Source organism: Cherax quadricarinatus, chromosome 29, assembly GCF_038502225.1.
Source record: "Cherax quadricarinatus isolate ZL_2023a chromosome 29, ASM3850222v1, whole genome shotgun sequence".
Taxonomy (NCBI): Eukaryota; Metazoa; Arthropoda; class Malacostraca; order Decapoda; family Parastacidae; genus Cherax; species Cherax quadricarinatus.
The window spans coordinates 37389617-37412261 of record NC_091320.1 but is presented as its reverse complement, the minus strand read 5'-3'; the positions used below and the strand labels follow the sequence as shown (position 1 = coordinate 37412261).

Here is a 22645-nt window from a genome sequence, read left to right as displayed (position 1 = left end):
AAATCTGCATAAAAAAGTCAATTTTCTTTGCAACACTCATTGAAATTATATTACTGCATTTCAAGAAGGTATTAAATTAATTTTTAATGCAGTACAGTACTGTACACTAAACAAAAGTTCTAATTCAGAAAAACTCTTTGAAACAAACTCTCTTAAATATTTGTTGTAATACTTTTTTTATGTATTGTATAAAGAACAGCTTTGTATAAAAAATATTCTTATGAGCATCTCTTTCCTTATAGTTGTATAACAGTGATGAAGCTGATAACTGCTATATAACCCAATTTCATCTTTGATTTAGTCATTGATTTATGAATTGTCAGCCCAGGTTGAGAAACCTGTCAGCCTTGCCTCAAGTCTCTCTGCCTACCTGCCCATCGCCTATACTCGACTACAAACACACATGAAGGCATCTCATTTGTTAAGTGCTTACACCCAGGCAGCTGTTCTGACCACTGCCTATATCTATGCTGTACTACATGTAAGTAACCACTGTCTATATCAATGCTGTACTACATGCAAGTAATTACTGTCTTCATCTATGCTGTACTACATGTAAGTTACCCTTCTTAAGTTTTTTGTTTTTTTGTTTTTTTTAAAAAGTCGGCCGTCTCCCACCAAGGCAGGGTGACCCAAAAAGAAAGAAAATCCCCAAAAAGAAAATACTTTCATCATTCAACACTTTCACCTCACACACATAATCACTGTTTTTGCAGAGGTGCTCAGAACACAACAGTTTAGAAGCATATACATATACGTATAAATTAAATATATCAAAAGCAAATATTTATTTGCAAAATTAGAGAGGCTGGGGACAATATAGGCATCATGTACATAGTAACATTATACTAGGCCTATACTTTGCACAGTATTTTGGGCAAAATCTAATGTAATAGTTTTAGTTATATCTAATAGTACTACTTTCTTCTTTCTTTCAACACACTGGCCGTATCCCACTGAAGCAGGATGGCCCAAAAAGAAAAACAAAATTTTCTCTTTCTAAATTTAGTAATGTATTCAGAAGGGGTTGGTATCCCCTTGCTCCTGGCAAGGCTTATGGAGGAAGAATTCTGTTCCACTTCCCCATGGGGTTATATTTAATATCCTCAGTGATATATAAGTGGGTTATAGTAAGCGTATATGCACCTGGAGAAGAGAGAAGTGTAGACGAGAGAGATTTTGGGAAATGTTGAGTGAATGCGTGGGGAGTTTTGAATCAAGTGTGAGAGTACTTGTGGTTGGGGATTTCAATGCTAAAGTGGTTAAAAATGTTGTGGAGGGAGGAGTAGATAAATTTGGGGTGCCAGGGGTAAATGAAAATGGGGAGCCTTTAATTGAGCTATGCATAGAAAAAGGTTTGGTAATAAGTAATACATATTTTATGAAAAAGAGGATATATAAATATACAAGGTATGATATAACACATAATGAAAGTAGTTTATTAGATTATATATTGGTGGATAAAAGGTTGATGGGTAGGCTCCAGGATGTACACGTTTATAGAGGGGCAACTGACATATCGGATCATTATTTAGTGTAGCTACAGTTAGAGTAAGAGGTAGATGGGACAAGAGGAAAATGACAACAACAAGTAAGAGGGAGGTGAAAGTGTATAAACTAAGGGAGGAGGAAATTCGGGTGAGATATAAGCAACTATTGGCAGAAAGGTGGGATAGTGCAAGTATGAGAAGTGGGGGGGGTTGAAGAGGGTTGGAATAGTTTAAAAATGCAGTATTAGAATGTGGGGCAGAAGTTTTTGGTTATAGGAGGGTGGGTGCAGGAGGAAAGAGGAGTGATTGGTGGAATGATGAAGTAAACTGTGCGATAAAAGAGAAAAAGGTAGCTTACGAGAGGTTTTTACAAAGCAGAAGTGTTATACAAAGAGTAGAGTATATGGAGAGTAAAAGAAAGGTGAAGAGAGTGGTGAGAAAGTGCAAAAGGAGAGCAGATGATAGAGTGGGAGAGGCAATGTCAAGAAATTTTAATGAAAATAAGAAAAAATTTTGGAGCGAGTTAAACAAGTTAAGAAAGCCTAGGGAACGAATGGATATGTCAGTTAAAAACAGAGTAGGGGAGTTAGTGGATGGGGAGACGGAGGTATTGGTTAGATGGTGAGAATATTTTGAGGAACTTTTAAATGTCGACGAAGAAAAGGAGGCGGTAATTTCCTGCACTGGCTAGGGAGGTATACCATCTTGTAGGAGTGAAGAAGAGCAGGATGCGAGTGTGGGGGAGGTGCCTGAGGCAATACGTAGAATGAAAGGAGGTGGCCTGGTGGCTAAAGCTCCCGCTTCACACATGGAGGGCTCGGGTTCGATTCCCAGTGGGTGGAAACATTTCGACACGTTTCCTTACACCTGTTGTCCTGTTCACCTAGCAGCAAATAGGTACCTGGGTATTAGTCAACTGGTGTGGGTCGCATACTGGGGGACAAGATTAAGGACCCCAATGGAAATAAGTTAGACAGTCCTCGATGACGCACTGACTTTCTTGGGTTATCCTGGGTGGCTAACCCTCCGGGGTTAAAAATCCGAAAGAAATCTTATCTTATCTTATCTTATCTTAAGCAGCTGGAACTGATGGGATCATGACAGAAATGTTAAAAACAGGGGTGATATAGTGTTGGAGTGGTTGGTATTTTTGTTTAATAAATGTTTGAAAGAGGGGAAGGTACCTAGGGATTGGCAGAGAACATGTATAGTCCCTTTATATAAAGGGAAGGGGGACAAAAGAGATTGTAAAAATTATAGAGGAATAAGTTTACTGAGTATACCAGGAAAAGTGTACGGTAGGGTTATTATTGAAAGAATTAGAGGCAAGACAGATTGTAGGATTGCAGATGAGCAAGGAAGTTTTAGTGTGGGTAGGGGATGTGTAGAACAAGTGTTTACATTGAACCATATATGTGAACAGTATTTAGATAAAGGTAGGGAAGTTTTTATTGCATTTATGGATTTAGAAAAGGCATATGATAGAGTGGATAGGGGAGCAATATGGCAGATGTTGCAAGTATATGGAATAAGTGGTAAGTTACTGAATGCTGTAAGGAGTTTTTATGAGGATAATGAGGCTCAGGTTACGGTGTGTAGAAGAGAGGGAGACTACTTCCCGGTAAATGTAGGTCTTAGACAGGGATGTGTAATGTCACCATGGTTGTTTAATATATTTATAGATGGAATTGTAAAAGAAGTAAATGCTAGGGTGTTCGGGAGAGGGGTGGGATTAAATTATGGGGAATCAAATACAAAATGGGAATTGACACAGTTACATTTTGCTGATGATACTGTGCTTATGGGAGATTCTAAAGAAAAATTGCAAAGGTTAGTAGACAAGTTTGGGAGTGTGTGTAAAGGTAGAAAGTTGAAAGTGAACATAGAAAAGAGTAAGGTGATGAGGGTATCAAATGATTTAGATAAAGAAAAATTGGATGTCAAATTGGGGAGGAGGAGTATAGAAGAAGTGGATGTTTTCAGATATTTGGGTGTTGACGTGTCAGCGGATGGATTTACGAAGGATGAGGTTAATCATAGAATTGATGAAGGAAAAAAGGTGAGTGGTGCATTGAGGTATATGTGGAGACAAAAAACATTATCTATGGAGGCAAAGAAGGGAATGTATGAAAGTATAGTAGCACCAACACTCTTATATGGGTGTGAAGCTTGGGTTATAAATGCTGCAGTGAGGTGGTGGTTGGAGGCAGTGGAGATGTCCTGTCTAAGAGCAATGTGTGGTGTAAATATTATGCAGAAAATTCGGAGTGTGGAAATTAGGAAAAGATGTGGAGTTAATAAAAGTATTAGTCAGAGTGCTGAAGAGGGGTTGTTGAGGTGGTTTGGTTATTTAGAGAGAATGGATCAAAGTAGAATGACATGGAGAGTGTATAAATCTGTAGGGGAAGGAAGGCGAGGTAGGGGTCGTCCTCGAAAAGGTTGGAGGGAGGGGGTAAAGGAGATTTTGTGGGTGAGGGGCTTGGACTTCCAGCAAGTTTGCGTGAGCATGTTAGATAGGAGTGAATGGAGACAAATGGTATTTGGGACATGACGAGCTGTTGGAGTGTGAGCAGGGTAATATTTAGTGAAGGGATTCAGGGAAACCAGTTACATATAGCCGTGCTTGAGTCCTGGAAATGGGAAGTACAATGCCTGCACTTTAAAGGAGGGGTTTGGGATATTGGCAGTTTGAAGGGATATGTTGTGTATCTTTATACAATATGCTTTTAAACTGTTGTATTCTGATCACCTCTGCTAAAACAGTGATTATGTGTGAGTGAGGTGAAAGTGTTGAATGATGAAAGTATTTTCTTTTTGGGGATTTTCTTTTTTTCTTGGGTCACCCTGCCTTGGTGGAAGACGGCCAGCTTGTTAAAACAAAAAAAAAAGTTTTTTTTTTTTTAACACAGCCGTTTCCCACTGAGGCAGGGTGACGTGAAAAAAAAAAACTTTTGTCATTACTCACTCCTTCACTGTAAAGATAGCCTAGCTGTACTATACACTTCATTCTGTGATACCTGGTAATGTGGTTGTTAAATTTGATGTTTACAGGCGAGGGGAGAGCAAGGTGTCCATGGTTGGATGAGTTGTCCACCACTGACTGAGTCACTGCTTACCGAGTCCCTGGAGTTTGCACTTATTTATGCTTGCAAGTCTTATATGTCATGGGATGTACTTGCAAATGTTCTTGCTAAGGTAATTTTTTATATCTTAAGATTGTTATGTTTTTTTATATTTCACATATTTAAAAAGAACATGTCAAAAAATGTCTCCAACAACTCTGAAAAGTCAGAGTATTCAATAATAATATATAGTTTTAGGGACTTTTCATATGTTTGTTGCATGCATCTCAACTAATTAGAGAGGTCAGCATATGGATCTGTTCCATGCCTGCTTGTCAAGATGAAGGAAATTAGATTAATATACATAGTGTGCACTCATACTGTTGTGCTTACTATATTTTTTATAAACATGTTGGCCATCTCCCACCAAGGCAGTGTGATCCAAAAAAGAAACACTGTCACTATCATTCATACACAATCACTGTCTTTGCAGAGGCACTCAGATACGACAGTTTAGATGTCACTCCAAACAGCCAGTATCCCAAACCCCTCCTTTAAAGTGCAGGCATTGTACTTCCCACCTCTAGGACTCAAGTCCAGCTAACCATTTCCCATGAATCCCTTTACAAAATATTACCCTGCTCACACTCCAACAGCTTGTCAAGTCCGAAAAGCCATTCATCTCCATTCACTCCTATCTAACGTGCTCACACATACCTGCTGTATGTCAAAGCCTCCTCCTTGCTGCAGCATTTACAACCCATGCTTCACACCCATGTAAGAGTGTTAGTACCACTATACTCTCATACATTCCTTCTTTGCCTCCATGAATAATGTTCTTTGTCTCCACAGATACCTCACTGCACCCCATCCCTTTTTCCTTCATCAATTCTATGGTTTACCTTGTCCTTCATAAGCCCATCTGCTGACAAGTCCACTCCCAAGTATCTGAACATATTCACTTCTTTCATACTCCCTCCAGTGTGATATCCAGTTTTTCTTTATCTAACTCATTTGATACCCTCATCACCTTATTCTTATCTATGTTCACTTTCAACTTACTTCTTTTACACGCCTTCTCAAACCCATCCACCAACCTTTGCAACTTCTCTTTAGAATCTCCCGAACAGAGCAGTTAATTCTAATATAAACCCTTTTCTCAAAGTCTTCCTTGATAGCTGCAACACAAGTCACAAAAACCTATTTGATAACCCCCATGTCTGACTCAGCCTCTAAAAACTGTCAATGATTACTAACAAACTCAACTTTAAATTAAACCGATTGTATATACATGGAGAGATAGACACTTCTTAGTGTATATATTGGTTTAATTTATTTTCTTCAACAGGTTGTATATGGTAGTGTGGTGATGTCTCAGCTTGATCAACAAATCATCAACAGAATATTTACAAATCATTTAAATAATCAAATGTTCCGTAATGTCTCTCAGAACTTAGGTATTCATCAACAAATAAATACTGAATATGGTGAAGAGCATCAGCCAACTAGAGATGAAGTACAGGCATCAGATGATGCAAGACCCATCTTGCTTCATTCATTTCCCAGTGGGGATTTAACTCTTAATCTACAGTTGCCTTCCCATAAAGCTGTAGGTATGTCTGTCTCACATTATTCTATGTAAATCAATACAAAGTTATAGTTTATACTCAGATTATATTGAATTTTAATTATCTATATAGAGGAGGGTGTCTTTCATACAGCTCAAACGATAAACAAAAATCACTGGAGGGTGGAAAAGAGATGTACTGTTTTCGTTATCATATGCATCTAAAATGCCTGATAATGTGTTACACTATCATATATTAAGTGCTCAAAACAGCTAGGCATAAAAAAGATAAAAAGTAAAATAAATACACAGTACATACAATACTTACCTAAAATATGGCGCCGGTTGTCCTTCCCTTACGCAACTGTTGTACGAAAATGGCTGTAATGACCCAATTGAAAGCAAACGAAAATGTGAAACACCGAAAAGAGTGAGCTGTATACATGGGGCCCTCCTGTAGCAAGTTGATAATACACTGTTGTGCATTTGTTGGTTATTTAATTTATATAAACGTAAAGAGTGAAAGCTGCAGAATTTGACAATGCTTCTTATTTTGTAACAAGATTCCAATCCTGATGAATTGTTATATTGCTGAGTGTGATATTTCAGTTTGTTTTAAGATTCACGTGTTTGCAGAAAAATTATGTGAACAGGTTGAAGAAAAAGAAGCAACACTGCTGGGATTGAATGCCACCCATCAGCAGACACAACAAACTCATCAGATACTTTGTGCTATGGAAGCATTTACAGACACACCTTGTGGTATGTATATAAGGTTTTAAAATATGTTTTGGCAGGGTTGTTGTGCTTTAAAGGGTTATTTAAGTTTTGATGTTGGTTCACTTCTGGCTTGATTGTTATTGAATGAGTGATGGTGAATGTGGCAGATTTTTGTTTATTTATTTAACATGGAAGGCATATTGATGTGGAAATTCTACATACAGTCATAATGTAAAAATAACATAACAAATTAAAAGGTAAAGCTTCTTATCTTAATAACAAAAAAAACTGAAATTCCACCTATGAAAACCTTGTAATATTTAAAAATTATTGATGGTGTATTGTTTGGTAACTGGGAAAATTGAAAGCTTTGAAAGGTGCACTCATAGTTTCATAAAATATCTGCAAATGCTCTGTATATTTGAAATTCATCCCTCTTGGTTTGCTTACAGTCCCCGTAGCAGCTTGGAGAGTAGTGACAATGATCGATGTGCTTGAGTCTGCCCTGCATGGCCAGGTGAGGGAGGTGGCAGCACAAGTCACTAGGGAGGATGACTTGGAGACTGAAGCTTGGCAACAAGAAGCACATATATGGGACAAAACTTATGATAATGCCAAGAATAAACTGAACCTGATTAAGCAGGTACACTTATGAGGTGAAAGGTTTTATGTTAAAATATATTTCACAGTTCTAACTTTGTGTTTTGGTTTAAATTATTTCTATCTGAAAATCAGAAAAACTTTTCTCAACCAATTGGGTATTTAGTGCATAATATAATAATCATTCTCACCAAATATGAAGTTTAGCATAAAAACTTTACATAAGACAGATTTTTTTGTTTAATTGGATGTAGTGTAGAACATGAGAAAATGAATGAAATCTCCGTTAAAGATGATGTATATTTTTGCATATAGCTCTTGGTTCATGGAAAATTATATATATGCAAGTAATATGAAAGAAAGTTAGTTGAAGACTGCAGTACTGTGTAAAGAAAGATATGCATTACAGGTATGCAAAACTAACCCACAAATTGATGATGAAACCAGAGCAAAGGCAGCACCGAGGTAAAGCAAGAGATGAAGCCCACAAATCTTACATCAGCCTCCCAAAGCCCCCTAAATAAATAATAATAATAATAATGCTGCCTCAAGATAAGTCCTTTACCCCAGTCTTCTTACTACTCCTAAACCCCTTTTATATAAAACTTCTGGAGCTATATTAGAGAACATTTCAGACACTTTCTCACAATTGTGACTTAGTTATTGAAAATAGTTTAAAATACCAACAAGTTGAAGATGAAACATCATTTAGTTTCATCTCCAGTTTGTGGGTTAGTTGTGCAGAGCTCCAGCACTGTGATTTAACTTTTACCATTAAGAGTGCGAGTATGTATATTAACCCTTCAACTGTCCAAATGTAGATCTACGTTTGCACCGCTAGCACTCTGAATGTAGCTCTATGTTTAATTTTACATGCTTTCAGATGTAAAAAAAAATGTAGATCTGCGTTTGGAGCGCTAGTGGTCCAAACGTATCCCCATGTTTGGACAGTTTAAGGGTTGAATCAGCATTTTATTACAGGCTGTAATGAATGGAGCAGTTCAACCAGCACAAGCACTTCTGCTACTACTGGACCTTGTGCAAAGATTTCTTTTACATCCTTATACTGCACTGGCTTCTGTACCTCACTGTGAGCAGGGCACTGAAAAGGCTGCCCAAAAAAATATGGTTAGTGTGTGGCTGGCAAAGACAGTAACTGCAGGTGTGCAGCAGCTCGCAGAGGAGTGGAGGAAAAGATACGCACACTTACTCACCTGGGTACGTTATTATCCCACTTTTTCTTCTCTGTAGATGTGTGATTCTTCATACTCTTAAAAAGATACATTCTTTAGATTAGAGTGAGTGGAGCCAAGTGATTTTTAGGGCATTATGTTGTGTTGGAGTCTAAGCATGGTAACATTTTTGAAGAGATTCATGGAATGAGTTAGCTGGACTTGAATCCTGGAGGTGGGAAGTACAGTGCCTGCACTCTGAAGGATGGGTGAGGATGTTGCAGTTCAGAGGCCCAACTGAACTGTGATATCAGCATACTTCTGGCAAGATGGCAATTGAATGAATGACAGTGAATGTGTTTCCTCTTTCTTGGGTTTCCCTACTTCGGTTGGAGATAGCCTGTGTATTAAACATAAAACATATTGTTATGGTCCATGTTAAACAGATTATTATTCACACATAATTTACGTAAATTTCATACATAAATTAATATTTATTTCTGGTTTTCCAAGCAAAAAGAAAGTGATTTTCCTGGAGATGTTCAGTCATTATTTGAGGAATTTTTAAGTTGGTTAGAGAACAGCTGTTGTGGAAGACTTCATAAATTATTTTATTGTCAGCAACATTGTTGTTAAGAGCATAAATGGAAATTTTGAAGTATAGTAGAGGTGGATGACAGTGAGGGACATTTATTTAATAGTGTTTAGAAAGAGGTTTAGTAATAGGCAGTAAAATACATGTTTTAAGAATAAGTTAATTTGAAAGTATGAGGTATACTTTGTAAAATATACACAGAATGGGTGAGGCTTGAACCTATTGCAGGCGAGTCCTAAAACCCATGGCATACAAGTCCTAAAACCCATGGCATACAAGTCCTAAAACCCATGGCATACAAGTCCTAAAATCCATGCCATACAAGTCCTAAAATCCATGGCATACAAGTCCTAAAACCCATGGCATACAAGTCCTAAAACCCATGGCATACAAGTCCTAAAACCCATGGCATACAAGTCCTAAAACCCATGGCATACAAGTCCTAAAACCCATGGCATACAAGTCCTAAAATCCATGGCATACAAGTCCTAAAACCCATGGCATACAAGTCCTAAAACCCATGGCATACAAGTCCTAAAACCCATGGCATACAAGTCCTAAAACCCATGGCATACAAGTCCTAAAACCCATGGCATACAAGTCCTAAAACCCATGGCATACAAGTCCTAAAACCCATGGCATACAAGTCCTAAAACCCATGGCATACAAGTCCTAAAACCCATGGCATACAAGTCCTAAAACCCATGGCATACAAGTCCTAAAATCCATGGCATACAAGTCCTAAAACCCATGGCATACAAGTCCTAAAACCCATGGCATACAAGTCCTAAAATCCATGGCATACAAGTCCTAAAATCCATGGCATACAAGTCCTAAAACCCATGGCATACAAGTCCTAAAACCCATGGCATACAAGTCCTAAAACCCATGGCATACAAGTCCTAAAATCCATGGCATACAAGTCCTAAAATCCATGGCATACAAGTCCTAAAATCCATGGCATACAAGTCCTAAAATCCATGGCATACAAGTCCTAAAATCCATGGCATACAAGTCCTAAAACCCATGGCATACAAGTCCTAAAATCCATGGCATACAAGTCCTAAAATCCATGGCATACAAGTCCTAAAATCCATGGCATACAAGTCCTAAAATCCATGGCATACAAGTCCTAAAATCCATGGCATACAAGTCCTAAAATCCATGGCATACAAGTCCTAAAATCCATGGCATACAAGTCCTAAAATCCATGGCATACAAGTCCTAAAATCCATGGCATACAAGTCCTAAAATCCATGGCATACAAGTCCTAAAACCCATGGCATACAAGTCCTAAAACCCATGGCATACAAGTCCTAAAATCCATGGCATACAAGTCCTAAAACCCATGGCATACAAGTCCTAAAATCCATGGCATACAAGTCCTAAAATCCATGGCATACAAGTCCTAAAACCCATGGCATACAAGTCCTAAAATCCATGGCATACAAGTCCTAAAATCCATGGCATACAAGTCCTAAAACCCATTGCATACAAGTCCTAAAATCCATGGCATACAAGTCCTAAAACCCATGGCATACAAGTCCTAAAACCCATGGCATACAAGTCCTAAAACCCATGGCATACAAGTCCTAAAACCCATGGCATACAAGTCCTAAAACCCATGGCATACAAGTCCTAAAACCCATGGCATACAAGTCCTAAAACCCATGGCATACAAGTCCTAAAATCCATGGCATACAAGTCCTAAAACCCATGGCATACAAGTCCTAAAACCCATGGCATACAAGTCCTAAAACCCATGGCATACAAGTCCTAAAATCCATGGCATACAAGTCCTAAAATCCATGGCATACAAGTCCTAAAACCCATGGCATACAAGTCCTAAAACCCATGGCATACAAGTCCTAAAACCCATGGCATACAAGTCCTAAAATCCATGGCATACAAGTCCTAAAACCCATGGCATACAAGTCCTAAAATCCATGGCATACAAGTCCTAAAACCCATGGCATACAAGTCCTAAAATCCATGGCATACAAGTCCTAAAACCCATGGCATACAAGTCCTAAAACCCATGGCATACAAGTCCTAAAACCCATGGCATACAAGTCCTAAAACCCATGGCATACAAGTCCTAAAATCCATGGCATACAAGTCCTAAAATCCATGCCATACAAGTCCTAAAACCCATGGCATACAAGTCCTAAAACCCATGGCATACAAGTCCTAAAACCCATGGCATACAAGTCCTAAAACCCATGGCATACAAGTCCTAAAACCCATGAATCTAGCTTTTGCTACATGATTTATAAGCTAGTCATAAGGTTGTCTAAGACACTCCATTGTAGGAGCTTTAATAGAAACTGTATCATGCCAAGATGAGACCATTCCCATTAACTGATAAACTAATTGTTAATTTTTTAAATGTGTTGAACTACCTCACTTTTGTAAATTTAGCTACCTCACTTTAATACCAGTATGATTCATAACCTGTGTCAGTTTAAACTCAGAAATAGTATTAGGCTGCCTGAAATGCCTTGGCATACTAGTGGCCTTATTTGTAATAAGTGCTTTATTTTATGATTATCTTATATGTAATATGTAAACCACACATTGTAATCTATACAGAAAAATAAACATTTGAATTTGAAAATCCTAAAACCCATGGCAGACGAATCCTAAAATCCATGGTAGGCAAGTCCTAAAACTCACAGACCCATTCTATGATTTGTTTACAGTCGTGTTATTACAATTTCACGAGTTGTAATTATGTAGCAAGATCAAACCACAGAATGGGTGGGGTGTGAACTCATGGCGAGCGAGTTGCAAAACTCCAGGCCATTGTGTAAGTCACTGGTTCAAACCCCACCAGTTCTGTGGTTTGTTTGCAATCATGTTATTGTGATTTCGTGAGTCATGGTAGCAAGAGCTGTTTGCTAGACTAAGCACTGGTGGATAAAAGGTTGAAATATAGATTCCAGGATACTTGTACGTACATAAGTTTTATATAACACGGCTGCCATGAAGAGTTCCCCAATGAGGTCCTAATAAGGTGTGTTCATTGTAGTAATAATGTAGCACCATATTGTTTCCACAGGCCAGCAATGAGACCCCACCAGTGATGGTACATCTGGGACTGATGGCTGCACCCAGTTGGTGGCTTACACGACTCCGCCAGACTGTGTGCCGCCGTGCCCACTGGCTCCTTCGTGGCTCCTTGGTGTATGCCACAACTGCATCAGAAAAGCCCAGTGAACGACCTCCACAGGTACAGTTATTTACACTCTCTGGTTCATTGAGCTTTACTAGAACTCAATGTGTGTGTGTGTGTGTGTGTGTGTGTGTGTGTGTGTGTGTGTGTGTGTGTGTGTGTGTGTGTGTGCTTGCTTTCCATGTCTTTTTAATGTCATATCTCGTTTTATTTCATTAAACCTGTTAACATGGTACAGTTGTTTTAATTTTTTATTAATTTAGTTAGCACTGTTGAATGTCATTTGCTATATCTTTAGATATTAAGTCTGGTCTATTTTTTCATAACTATGCCTATTCTTTCAATAGATTCGAGGATGCTGCTATTTAGTCTTTTAGGTGTGATTTGTAGTATTGTGTTTAGAGGACAGTACTTATTGTTGAGACTTTTAAGTTCTTGTGGAAATATTTGATCATTATTAAATTCTCCCTGCTGCTGTAAAGTTATTCACTGACATCTCATCATTGAATCTAAATGTGATATTACTTGTTCCTAGTGGCAATTTTTAAATGGCGATAAGAAAGGCAGTTTGGAGGGATATGTTGTGTATCTTTATACGTATATGCTTCTAAACTGTTGTATTCTGAGCACCTCTGCAAAAGCAGTGATAATGTGTGAGTGTGGTGAAAGTGTTGAATGATGATGAAAGTATTTTCTTTTTGGGGATTTTCTTTCTTTTTTGGGTCACCCTGCCTCGGTGGGAGACGACCAACTTGTTTAAAAAAAAAAAAAAAAAAAAAAAAAGAAAGGTGGGATAATGTTTGGTCATTCTGTCAGTGATGATGTCTGTTTTTTGAGCCGCTAACATATTGGTCAAGACATGATCTCTAGATGAAGCAATGGTCTTGGTAATCCTTGTAGGTTTGGTTATTGGTGGTATTAATAAACAATTGTACATATTACTGAGGAAGCACACTGCTATTATTTTTTTTTATCTCAGTGGTCATCCCTCACCATGGCAGGTGTTTTATTTGAATCCACTGATTTAGGTGTAAGTACTTATTTGACTTGACTAGTGCCCTATGTCACATTCTAAATACTGTGTATTAGGCCCAAATAAATTGAGATTATATTCATATATATATATTATATGTTTCCCTCAGCTTGTTTCATAGGTTAATATGCACTTTAAAATTTCATTTGTTTTGAAGGTGTAGTGGCTTGTGTGTTGATATTCTAATGTCTTTCAGGGTGTGTTTGTTGATGGCATCAAGCTAGTAGGAGGCTGTTGGACAGGGAGCACAGCAGTACCTATTAAGTACAACATACAAAACTATCCTATTATTCTCTCACTTTGTGTTTCTCACTCTGCACCACCTATCCCTGTGGTAAGTGTATCACTAATACATAAGCAACAACTTGAAAGTGGCTAGAGCAGCTCCATTTATAAAGGGATTCAGGGAAAATCAGTTAGCCCTACCAGAATCCTAGTTGACTTTTCCTGCCATGAGGCAGGAAAAGTCAACTTTCAAGGTAAAGAAATTGTTGGGATATTTGTTGTTTGGGGTGACAAGTGAGCTGTTGTATCTGTGCATCGCTGCAAAGACAGTGATATGTGCACATGATGATGAAAGTTTTTTTTTTTTTTTTGTCACCCTGTCTCAGTGGCAGACATCAACCACCCAGGGAGAGGGTACTACTGTCCTGCCATATAACCATAAGATGCAAACCTGTATTTTGTTTTACATGATGGTAGGAGTGCGTGTGTCTTTTTTTTCTGTCTCATAAACAACAAGATAACATGTATATCTTGCTACTTTTATTTACACTTAGGTCACACTACACATGCATGTACACATTTATGTATACTCACTCATCTGAGTTTTATTTTTTCTTAATAGTTCTTGTTATTATTATTTCCTTTCATCTCCATGCAGAAGTGGAATAAGAATCTTTCCTCTGTAAGCTGTGTTGTGTTGTAAAAGTCAACTAAAATGCCAGGAAGATCTTCCAGCAAGATAGGGTGACCTGAGAAAAGGAAACACATTCACCATCATTCATTCAATAGGTGTCTTTCCAGAAGTGCACAGACATTACAATTCAGATAGTCATCTGAACTGTAACATCTCTGCTGTCCTTCATGGTTGCCACAGAAGACCAATTTCAAAATTCCTGACATTTTCTTGACAAAATTAAATAAATATTTTTCTTTGACAGTGTTTCCCTCCAACATTCTCATACAGCATGATTTTATATATGTATATTACACAGTAGACTAGGGGTGGTCAATATTTAAACATACTTATAAAATTTGTAACCTCAAGTTAAAGTAGGCATTGTGATGAATGGTTTGAAAAACCGACAAGTTGAAGATTGAGACACTTATGCAGCATATGGGAATCTTTATTCAGGAAACGTTTCGCCACACAGTGGCTTCATCAGTCCAATACAAAGAGGAAGGCGTAAGGAGAGGAGGAGTATGAGGTAATCAGTCCCTCAGCCTGGAGTCGATGTGTTCAGTCCTACAAGATTGATGGACTGAACACATCGACTCCAGGCTGAGGGACTGATTACCTCATACTCCTCCTCTCCTTACGCCTTCCTCTTTGTATTGGACTGATGAAGCCACTGTGTGGCGAAACGTTTCCTGAATAAAGATTCCCATATGCTGCATAAGTGTCTCAATCTTCAAAGTAGGCATTACAATTTACAGTATTATTTCACAGATATCACTTTGTGATTGTTAATACTATAATAAATATTTTGTTTTCCAATCTAATCAGTAACTTCCCTTTCCCAGTTTAATAAATTGCCTTTTAATGTGTTATTTTTTAATATTTTCCCATAAGAACATAAGAATGGAGGAACACTGCAGAAGGCCTACTGGCCTATGCAAGGCAGGTCCTTATCAAAACGACCTCTACCCAAAGCTACCCAAGAATTTACTCCCGTACCCAATGGCACCAATCAAACCCAGCCCCTCATTGGATAGTTTGTGCATTTATTGTTTTAATAGAGGTTGATATAGAGTTAATAATATTTTCCATTAATAAATTTTAAGAAATTAACAAAATAGCAACAAGGAGAAATGTTGTGTGGGATCCCTGACATGGCAGGACCTACTGGAAACTTAGAGGGAAGGCTTGTCCATTAACATAATCTTCAGCAATTAAAACAGAAAGTTTGTTAATTATTGCTTGGTCTTTTTCCCTTTCTCCCAGATCTTTCTCATATTAATTTTTTTAACACACCAGCTGTCTCCCACCAAGGCAGGATGACCATAAAAAGAATTAGGGTTTCCTTTTTTAAATTCAGTAATGTATACATGAGAAGGGATTTAGCCCCTTGCTCCCTCTTAGGTTCATCTTTACGCATTTTTGTATATATTGTAGTAATAATAATGCACTTTTCTCTCTACACAGGGACATGAATGGGTTCCAGTTCTGGAGGAAGCTACATCAAACCATCCACTCTTCCGTGCTTTATTGCCGCTCCAAGAAACCTTCACTTCCTCCACACCTCTCTACCTCTTAATCCACTAATCACTTAGCCACATAAATGAAATAGCTTGTATTAAATACCTGTAATTAAATCTCATAATATTGCATTGTAAAAACTAGGGTATGCCAGTATGCAATACATAATAAATATATACAGTATTAGAGTACATACTGTACAGTTTGCTGCACATTTTGGCAGCTGAGACTTCTTGAAATTGAGCACAGAATTCCACTTCAGGTTAAGGCTTCCATCCACTCAAAGGTATATTTGTCTTTCTTTTAACCCTTTCAGGATCAAGACCCCTGATCTCAAACTTGCTTTCAGGGTTGAAGAATTTTAAAAAAATATATATACAGTATATAAAATGATAGAGAATCTTTTTCTTTTTTTAGCCAGTTTCACATAATTAAAAAATTGCCAATTTAAAAATAAGGTCCAAAATAAACAATGTAGACATTCCTGGCACTGAAAAAACATTTCGTCTGTTAGTTATATCCCCAGGCCTCTCCTATATTATGCTTGCTTTCCATTTTGAATTTTTATTCATACAAAAAATAGAAGATTAACTGTTATGGAAACTACTATATTATTGTAATAATTGCATAAATAATGTCAATGCATTTGTAGACACATATTAGACTGACCAGTTGGATGCATATTGGATGAGTGACTTAATTTATGTACGTACTCTAGAATATCGGCAAAAAATCACATTGAACATTTCTGCTACTTTGAGCTCAATTTAAAGCTACTTTCAATCCTGAAACTAATCAGAATCATCTCTTTTTCTGTGATATATCTTCCTTTCTATCAAATAAGACCAAGAAACCGAGAATACAACCATAAAAACTATACAAAAATACACTGCAAAGTTATTGTTTTAAACCAAAAACATTGTCAGTTTTTTCCCCATTATGCAATGCTTGCTGCAGGATTTCTTTTTATATGGTGCACACTTACTGCATAGACCTATTCTGTCACTCATAAGCTGTGAGCTTATCTGAGTGAGCTGAGCTCGAGGTGTAGTACTGCAAGACCGATCCCATTTGTCTGTAGAAACCTGAACTGTGGTCTCAGTGGGACCCTTACTAACATTCTTATGGTATATAGAAACACATCTAGTTGGATGAATCTGATTTGGCCAACATAGCGCAGTGTATAACAGTGTGGCTCTTAGTTTTAAAGCTGGCTTTCCACGAGTTTGAGCCCTCCATACAGCAATTCATTGGCAATCACATCATTGTGATTTTGCAAGCCATTCTTTCCTCCTACAAATGTGTAATCACAACCAATACTATTTGATAAACATGTAAATGCCAATATGATTTTGTGAGCCAGTCCCTGGACCCATTATGTACCTCTGTAATCCTTTGACTTCCACTCACAAGATAGGTATGGGGTGCATAAAAGATATTAAACTAACTGAAGTAAAAGTTACATCAGTGTAAAGTTGTGTGGAAAACAGTTGTTACATTAATAACAATTTTTTTTTTTTTTTTTTTTTTTTTTTTATAAAAATGATTGGCTTAGCGCTTCTTTTTGATTATAATAATAATAATATAAAAATGATACAATAAAAATAATATAGCCTTAGTACAGTACAGAAGGTATCCTCCAATTATTTTAAAAATTTCAATGGTTATATATAAACTTTTTTTTTTATAAACAAACATTTATTTCAATAATCAAGTCTGCTTATAACAGTTTCCCAGGTCCATTTACATATGGTCACTAACAAAATGCTATACAACACTCAACAGTTGGAATTTAATAAGCAGCACAAATATATAGTACTGCTTACTCTGTAGTGTAGACAATTTTGTCTACACGTATATAGGCACCTTCAACAACTGACATAATGTCATTTGTTAGTGTTGTGATGCTAGCTGTGTCTCCTTCCAACAACCTCACCAGGTGTGCATCAAGGATGGATGTGACGAGTGGTGACTGTAGCAGGAAGGCGAGTCAGCTTATTTAACATTCACAACGGAAAGACTTTATGCATGTAAATGAGAAGCATAGTTGTACTTTTTTTATTTCTGTAAAAACAAACAGGAAGATAATCCTGTATAAGCCCTCTTGATAATAATACTGATTGTAACTGTAATGAACATGTTAAAAATATCTTTAATAAAAATATATATAAATATATACTGTACTAATCCATGCAGCATGCAGAAACAAGCAGGTGTATACAGAGAAAGATTGCAATCCTGCTGACTGCAATTTTTCACTGTATTAATATTATGAAGCTTCTATAACAAAGCAGTCTCATATATCAAATTTACAAAATGTTGATATTGTATTAGAAATGAAACCTGCTGACTGCATATTAAGTAACAAGACTTGCTTTAGAAAACAGATGTGACAGTATTTAAGTTCCGATGGACAACTGATGTTCAGCAAGTGAGAAAAGGCATACTCTCCATGGGAAGCATTTATGGGATATCAGTGCTATTTCTCACATTCTAAACATTGATGTTTACAGAATAGTAATGCTATAAGGTTCTGATGTTCTTACTGACAGTGGGGGAAGCTCTCAGGAATCCACAGCCAGGAAAAACATAAGAACCCATAGTGGAATACTTGATATCTTCATCGTCATATCGAAGTCTTCTAACTCAGATTTACAAATTTCATTACCATACCTAATTTGCAAGTCTATATTGTGTGGTGGAGTATGTTAAAAAAAACTGAAAAATCCTTTAAAAGTCTTGTAAAATGTCATATAGACCAGGGTAGCCAGTGTGATTTATCAAATTTTAGTTTGTGCTCATGCTTTGATATAAAAACTTTAGATTTAAAACTCCTCAATCAAGGTTCCTTGTCTCTGGAGAGGGAACTCATGAGCCAAGGAAATGTGTCTGAATACCTCTCATTTCCTCAGGCACCACATGATTGTGGGTTAGCACTCCACCCATGAATAATTTATCAGAAGATTCTGATAAGTTAACCGATGGTTAACTTATCAGAATCTTCTCAAGCCTAAATTATTTTAAGGAGTCTCATAACACTTTTAACATTGTGCAAGATATAGATGCATATTATGAAAATTTTGTAATCATTGTTGTTCCCAGACTGAGGAGGATTAACCAAAAATGTTTGTGCTGTGAATGAGAGGACAAAATGCCTCATTTTAGTTCATTATGTTATTACTTCTTTGGCATCCCATTCACATCACAACAAACATCAAACTGAAATACAATATTTGTAATGACTAATATGAAAAAAATACTGCATACTGTACAGTATTTGCCATGTCTAAAATTATACTCAGATTTTCCAATAAAATTTGGCAGATTTGTATATCCAAATAAAATGGTATGATGAACCTAAAACCTACCATACTCTATTTATTTTGAAAGGAGCATATTTAAAATATGTCCCACCCTTAACCTTATTAACTTAGTATGTACTGCAATAATAACTAGCACATAGGCAAGAAATAATGAGAAAGCAAAAATACAGTGTGTATTAATGTTGGTTGAATTACCGACAATATGTTAGGTAAAAGGATACAAGTGCAACTAATTTGACATTTTACTGTGGCAACGTTACGCTCCTCCAGGAGCCTGATCAAGCCATTAGCAGCTTGACAAAGTTCCAGAGAGCAAAATGTTGCCACAATAAAATGTCAAGTTAGTTGTGCTTGTCTCCTTTTACCTAACAAAAATTCAGAGGGAAATAAAAAATAGAGCTGTTTTGGAACTTCATGAAGATCTTTCTGAATCGTTAATTTTACTCTGCATTTGGATCTTTAAATTTACTTTGGACTTGGATCTTTAATTTCACTTTGCACTTTATATTGTAGCATTAGCTTGTTCTGTTTTGTTTTTTAATTCCTCGAGCACAAATTTCTTTCATGTAAAGTTTTATTTCTCTTTATGATTCTCACTTTTAATACACATTGCACACTATTTTTCAGTGCAGGTTGATCCATTCAAAAATTTCCATAATTAAGCCTCATTGCCCTTCCTCCAGTGTTCTTCGTTTCTCCTGGTGGTATGTAATCAAAGGCTTTACTTGACTAAAGAAAGGAACTCTTCCCTGGTCTTGGGATCATCTCTGAACACACCCAGCATGGTCGACGTAGTGGTCTTGGAGTTTATTTTCTGCACTCCGCGCATTACCATACACATGTGGCTGTGGGAGAAAGATGATTTTTCTTAACCATGTGATGTAATAGTGTTTCCCTATGGGAAAATAATCGTATATCATGAAATGCTAAACCCTTTTGGGTCAGTCTTCAAAAAACAAACTTTATTAAAGATATGAAAGAAGGAATTTCTTCCATGTAAAGAGAAGTAGTAAGGCAAATAAAGATGAGTGGGAGGAAAGTGAACATGAGTACATGACCCTGAGGAAACATCATTATGTGATATTACTGCAAAGGAACATGATGAGCATGTGAGTGTGAGCACCTTGATGCTACTGAAGGCCTCTCAATCCAAGGAACTGGAGACACCCTCCCCTTCCCTTGATTAAAGCTGATTACCTCCCATTCTGCAGGCACTGTATGACCCCTGTGGGTTTAGCACTTTCCCCATGAACTTAATGAGTGTACTTACATGCCCTCCACAACAACACCCACTCCAGTAGGCTGTATGGCCTCCACCACAGCCAGAGCAATCTGCTTGGTGAGGCGTTCCTGCACTGGTAAAATAATATCTCATATTATAAATGGTATACTAAACCATATTACAGAACTACTGAATTTGAATATTATAACTGCTATACATTACCCTATTATATAAATGGTTACAATACTCATCAGATCAAAATCTGTTATTTAAGGATCATTATCAATTCAAGTACCAAGTTTCATCCTTAATGAATTTTCACTATAGAATAAACTAAATACAGTGGACCCCCGCTTAACGATCACCTCCCAATGCGACCAATTATGTAAGTGTATTTATGTAAGTGCGTTTGTACGTGTATGTTTGGGGGTCTGAAATGGACTAATCTACTTCACAATATTCCTTATGGGAAAAAATTCGGTCAGTACTGGCACCTGAACATACTACTGGAATGAAAAAAGTTCGTTAACCGGGGGTCCACTGTATTATGCAATATGAGTCTCATTGTTTAGTAATTGTAAGTTAGTTTTAAGGCTGGCTGAAATACCCTGCATAACAAGGGGCTTTCTATAAAGAATTTTATACATGTTAGTTACCCAAACTGTATACTGTACAGTATACCACTTTATAGAAATGAGGTTGTTTGTTTAAAAATGTAAAGGCAGTTGAGAGTGAGGTGGTGGGGAAAAATGTAGTAAAGCTTCATTGGAACATATTGGGAAGGTTCCTTGATGATGGTGACAGTGCACATAGAATCCATTTGTGATGTTTAAACTGCCCCATCACACTTGCCTCTTCACTGAAAGTCACACTTCTGACACTGATTCTGACTTTTTAAATGAATTTAACATAATGTACCAACTATTATTTCAATTTTACTCTTGCAGTAACCCCAAAGTCCACTAACCCCTAACTTTACATACCCCTTACCCATTGATTAGTCAACCTTAGCACATCCCTCCCCACATTGTTGTACAGATCGGCCATCACTAATCCAGCAATCAGTTATCCGGTTCCATCAGTAATCTGGCACTAATTTCAGCTAGCATAATTTCAAATTTCATCTTTATACTGACTCAGATCATTATACTGACTCAAATTACATCATTATACTGACTCAGAAATTGTGCAGATGGTTGTAAATCCACAGCAGCAAGCCAGTGGAGGAGAAAGAAGTGATGAAAATGAGGAAGATGTAGCAGAGTCTCTACTGACAGGTTAATAAGTGTATTCTAACCAAACCACTCTGTAATCCGGCAAACTCACTAATCCAGCACACTACAGGTCTCAATGATACAGGATTAGTGATGGCCAACCTGTATGATCCTTACGGGTTTAGCTCTTAGTGATTTTTTCAACAAACTGGCCATCTCATACTGAGGCAGGGTGACTTGAAAAAGAAACACTTTCACCCATCATTTACACTATTACTATCTTGCCAGAAGCACATAGATATGAGAGATACTACAAGGGCTCTTGATTCTAAGCAATGGATCTGTCTTTTCTTCTATCAAATTTGACTCAAATACCTACAGTTGCTCCTCGCTCCCTTTTTCTCAACTACTTTCGGTCTCATTCTCATGCCATTGCAGTGTACACTGATGGTTCTAAATTCTCTGACAGTCTCGGGTTTGCAACAGTGATCCCGGACACCATTGGGCGAAGGCATTTATAAGACTTGGCTAGCCTTTTTACAACTAAACTGTATGCAGTTCTTGTAATTATTCCTATTGCATCTATGCTTACCTCATCATTTGTAGTAGTTTCAGACTTCTTTAGTGTTTTGCAAGCTATTAAAAAATTTGATTCACCTCATCCCCAAGTTCTTTGAATACAACTTTGGTTGCACAGCATTTCTAGAAAAAACAAAGAAATTGTTTTCTGTTGCATCCCTGGTCATGTTGATGTCCAGGGCAACAAGCAGGCAGATTCTGTTGTGCAGTCAGCAGTACATGACCTCACAATTTCATATAGAGGTATTCCATACTCAGACTATTCTGCTGTAATCTTTAACTGCTTTCGTAACCACTGGCAACACCATTGGTCTGATATGACTCGTAACAAATTATATTCCATCAAGACAAGTTTAGGTTTCTGGCCTTCACCTTCGCATAAGGCACACCTATCTTACTCATGGGTATCTCATGGAGAGGTGCCATGTTCCACTCTAATAATTTTCAGGTTCCAACTTCAGTTTGCCATAT

At 37.3% G+C, this 22645-nt stretch overlaps 2 protein-coding genes across 7 annotated transcripts in view; one reads left to right on the top strand and one right to left on the bottom strand.

The window, feature by feature from the left end:
- The window catches only part of LOC128690453 (dynein axonemal heavy chain 10-like), a 208076-nt gene extending 190778 nt beyond the window's left edge, over positions 1 to 17298 (top strand). For 3 of the 5 annotated variants that reach the window (XM_070089747.1, XM_070089749.1, XM_070089748.1), the window contains 9 exons: positions 324 to 481; positions 4542 to 4685; positions 5901 to 6165; positions 6756 to 6881; positions 7292 to 7482; positions 8421 to 8657; positions 12268 to 12438; positions 13611 to 13748; positions 15783 to 17298. In XM_070089747.1, the coding sequence (XP_069945848.1) occupies positions 324 to 481; positions 4542 to 4685; positions 5901 to 6165; positions 6756 to 6881; positions 7292 to 7482; positions 8421 to 8657; positions 12268 to 12438; positions 13611 to 13748; positions 15783 to 15902 (1550 nt within the window). In that variant the 3' untranslated portion in view covers positions 15903 to 17298. Of the gene's footprint in view, positions 1 to 323; positions 482 to 4541; positions 4686 to 5900; positions 6166 to 6755; positions 6882 to 7291; positions 7483 to 8407; positions 8658 to 12267; positions 12439 to 13610; positions 13749 to 15782 lie in introns of those variants that run through there. The other 2 variants (XR_011392579.1, XM_070089750.1) reach the window with 2 other exon arrangements.
- Positions 17299 to 17419: 121 nt separating this feature from the next.
- Pu (GTP cyclohydrolase punch) overlaps positions 17420 to 22645 on the bottom strand; it is a 113102-nt gene continuing 107876 nt past the window's right edge. For both annotated transcript variants that reach the window (XM_070089751.1, XM_070089752.1), the window contains exons 6-7: positions 20430 to 20514; positions 17420 to 20004 (exon numbers count right to left, since the gene is read on the bottom strand). In XM_070089751.1, coding sequence (XP_069945852.1) covers positions 19881 to 20004; positions 20430 to 20514 — 209 coding nt within the window. In that variant the 3' untranslated portion in view covers positions 17420 to 19880. The remainder of the gene's footprint in view (positions 20005 to 20429; positions 20515 to 22645) is intronic.